Source organism: Sinocyclocheilus rhinocerous, unplaced genomic scaffold (assembly GCF_001515625.1).
Source record: "Sinocyclocheilus rhinocerous isolate Xijiao unplaced genomic scaffold, SAMN03320098_v1.1 scaffold942, whole genome shotgun sequence".
NCBI lineage: Eukaryota > Metazoa > Chordata > Actinopteri > Cypriniformes > Cyprinidae > Sinocyclocheilus > Sinocyclocheilus rhinocerous.
In genome coordinates, this window is record NW_015627890.1 from 2,912,135 (window position 1) to 2,914,049 (window position 1,915).

Consider the following 1,915-nt stretch of genomic DNA (forward strand, 5'->3'; position numbering starts at 1 on the left):
ATCATCTGAAAGCTGAATAAATAAGCTTTCCATTGATGTATGGTTTGTTAGGATAGGACAATATTTGGCTGAGATACAACTATTTGAAAATATGGAATCTGAGGGTGCAAAAAAATCTAAATATTGAGAGAATCGCCTTTAAAGTTGTCCAAATGAAGTTCTTAGCAATGTATATTACTAATAAAAAATTAAGTTTTAATATATTTACAGTAGGAAATTTACAAATATACCCCAGCGACTTAAGACTGGATTTGTGTTCCAGTGTCACAAATAAGAAATGTAATTAAATAATTCATTAATCCATTCATTCAGAAAAATAAAATAAAATAAAAATCACATGTTTGGGCACAAAGCTCTTGTGAAATGTAAGCAAATAAGAAATGTAATTAAAATTCATTGATTCATTCGTTCAGAAAAAAATAAATAAAATGAATAAGAAATGTAATTAAAATTCATTGATTCATTCATTCTGGAAAAAAAAGTAAAATAAAACAAAATAAAAATCACATGTTTGGACACAAAGTTCTTGTGAAATGTTAGCAAATAAAAAATCTAATTAATCAATTTATTGATTCATTCGTCCAGAAAAAAGAAAAGAAATGAAAACAATCACCTGTCTGGGCACAAAGTTCTTCCCCTTGACAAAGACCCGGTATGACGGGCCCCGTCGCCTTCGACTAGTTAACGTCTCTTTGTCTTTTTTGTGTTTCCTGTGCCTGACACTCAGCACACCATTGGTCATCCCCACAGCAACCACTTCATCATCAGGCTAGAGGAGAACCACAATAAGCAACACTTCAATTCAAGCGCAAATGAAACATCACATAATAAGTTCATATTTATAGATTTCTTTGTGTAAATGAACTAAACGTACCGCAACGGCCATACTGAGGATGGATGCATCACAGTCGAAATTATGTACAATCTTATAAGAGGAGTTATACACTTTGACATGCCTAAAATCAAAAGCAACCACAACAAATAAATCCAACTTTCTCACAACAGGCTGACAAAAATGCACAAAGAAGCACTTTATAGCATTTTATGGCTCACACATGCAGACATACCTGTCCAGTGATCCTGTGAGCAGTTTGTTGCCTACAGAACTCAGACATGCACACGTAACTGTTTTGTGATGATTCTTAAGAGAAACAAGCTCCTGTCCGCCTTTCAACAGGTCCCAAATTTTCACATAGCGCCCTCCTGTAACACATACACCACCTTATTTCAACTGTTTTTTTTAGAAAAGCCACATTCAAGCTGCCATAAAATAGCACATCAGATGAAAACTACATTAATGCACCAAGTCTACAGTATATTTCTGCATTATGAGCTATGAGAAAAAATGGTTGCAAGGGGTTCTAAGCATTACTAATCACGGTGTGGTTAGATTACGAGTGTTGTTCACCTGTGGACACCAGCAGGGCTTCTGACGGATATAACAGCACACACTCCACAGGATGGCCGTGTTGCATGGTCATCACACTGCTCCCTGACCGCATGTCAAACACTTTCACTGTGTGGTCATACGAACCTGCAACAGAGACGACCGGCATTCAGGGCAAACATCAACTACTGTACAAAAGATAACCTATACATTTATATCTATTAACATTATATGTGACCCTGGACCACAAAACCAGTCTTAAGTCGCTGGGGCATATTTGTAGCAATAGCCAAAAAAACACTGTATGGGTCAAAATTATCGATTTTTCTTTTATGCCAAAAATCATTAGGATATTAAGTAAAGATCATGTTCCATGAAGATATTTGGTAATTTTCTTACCATAAATATATCAAAACTTAATTTTTGATTAGTAATGTGCAATGCTAAGAACTTCATTTGGACAACTTTAAAGGCGATTTTCTCAATATTTGGATTTTTTTGCACCCTCAGATTCTAGATTTTCAAATA

At 35.0% G+C, this 1,915-nt stretch overlaps 1 protein-coding gene across 1 annotated transcript in view; it reads right to left on the reverse strand.

Annotated features, from left to right (window-relative positions):
• The window catches only part of LOC107735583 (U3 small nucleolar RNA-associated protein 15 homolog), a 13,827-nt gene that overhangs the window by 1,555 nt on the left and 10,357 nt on the right, over nt 1-1,915 (reverse strand). The window contains exons 8-9 of the mRNA XM_016547222.1: nt 875-956; nt 614-769 (exon numbers count right to left, since the gene is read on the reverse strand). Coding sequence (XP_016402708.1) covers nt 614-769; nt 875-956 — 238 coding nt within the window. The remainder of the gene's footprint in view (nt 1-613; nt 770-874; nt 957-1,915) is intronic.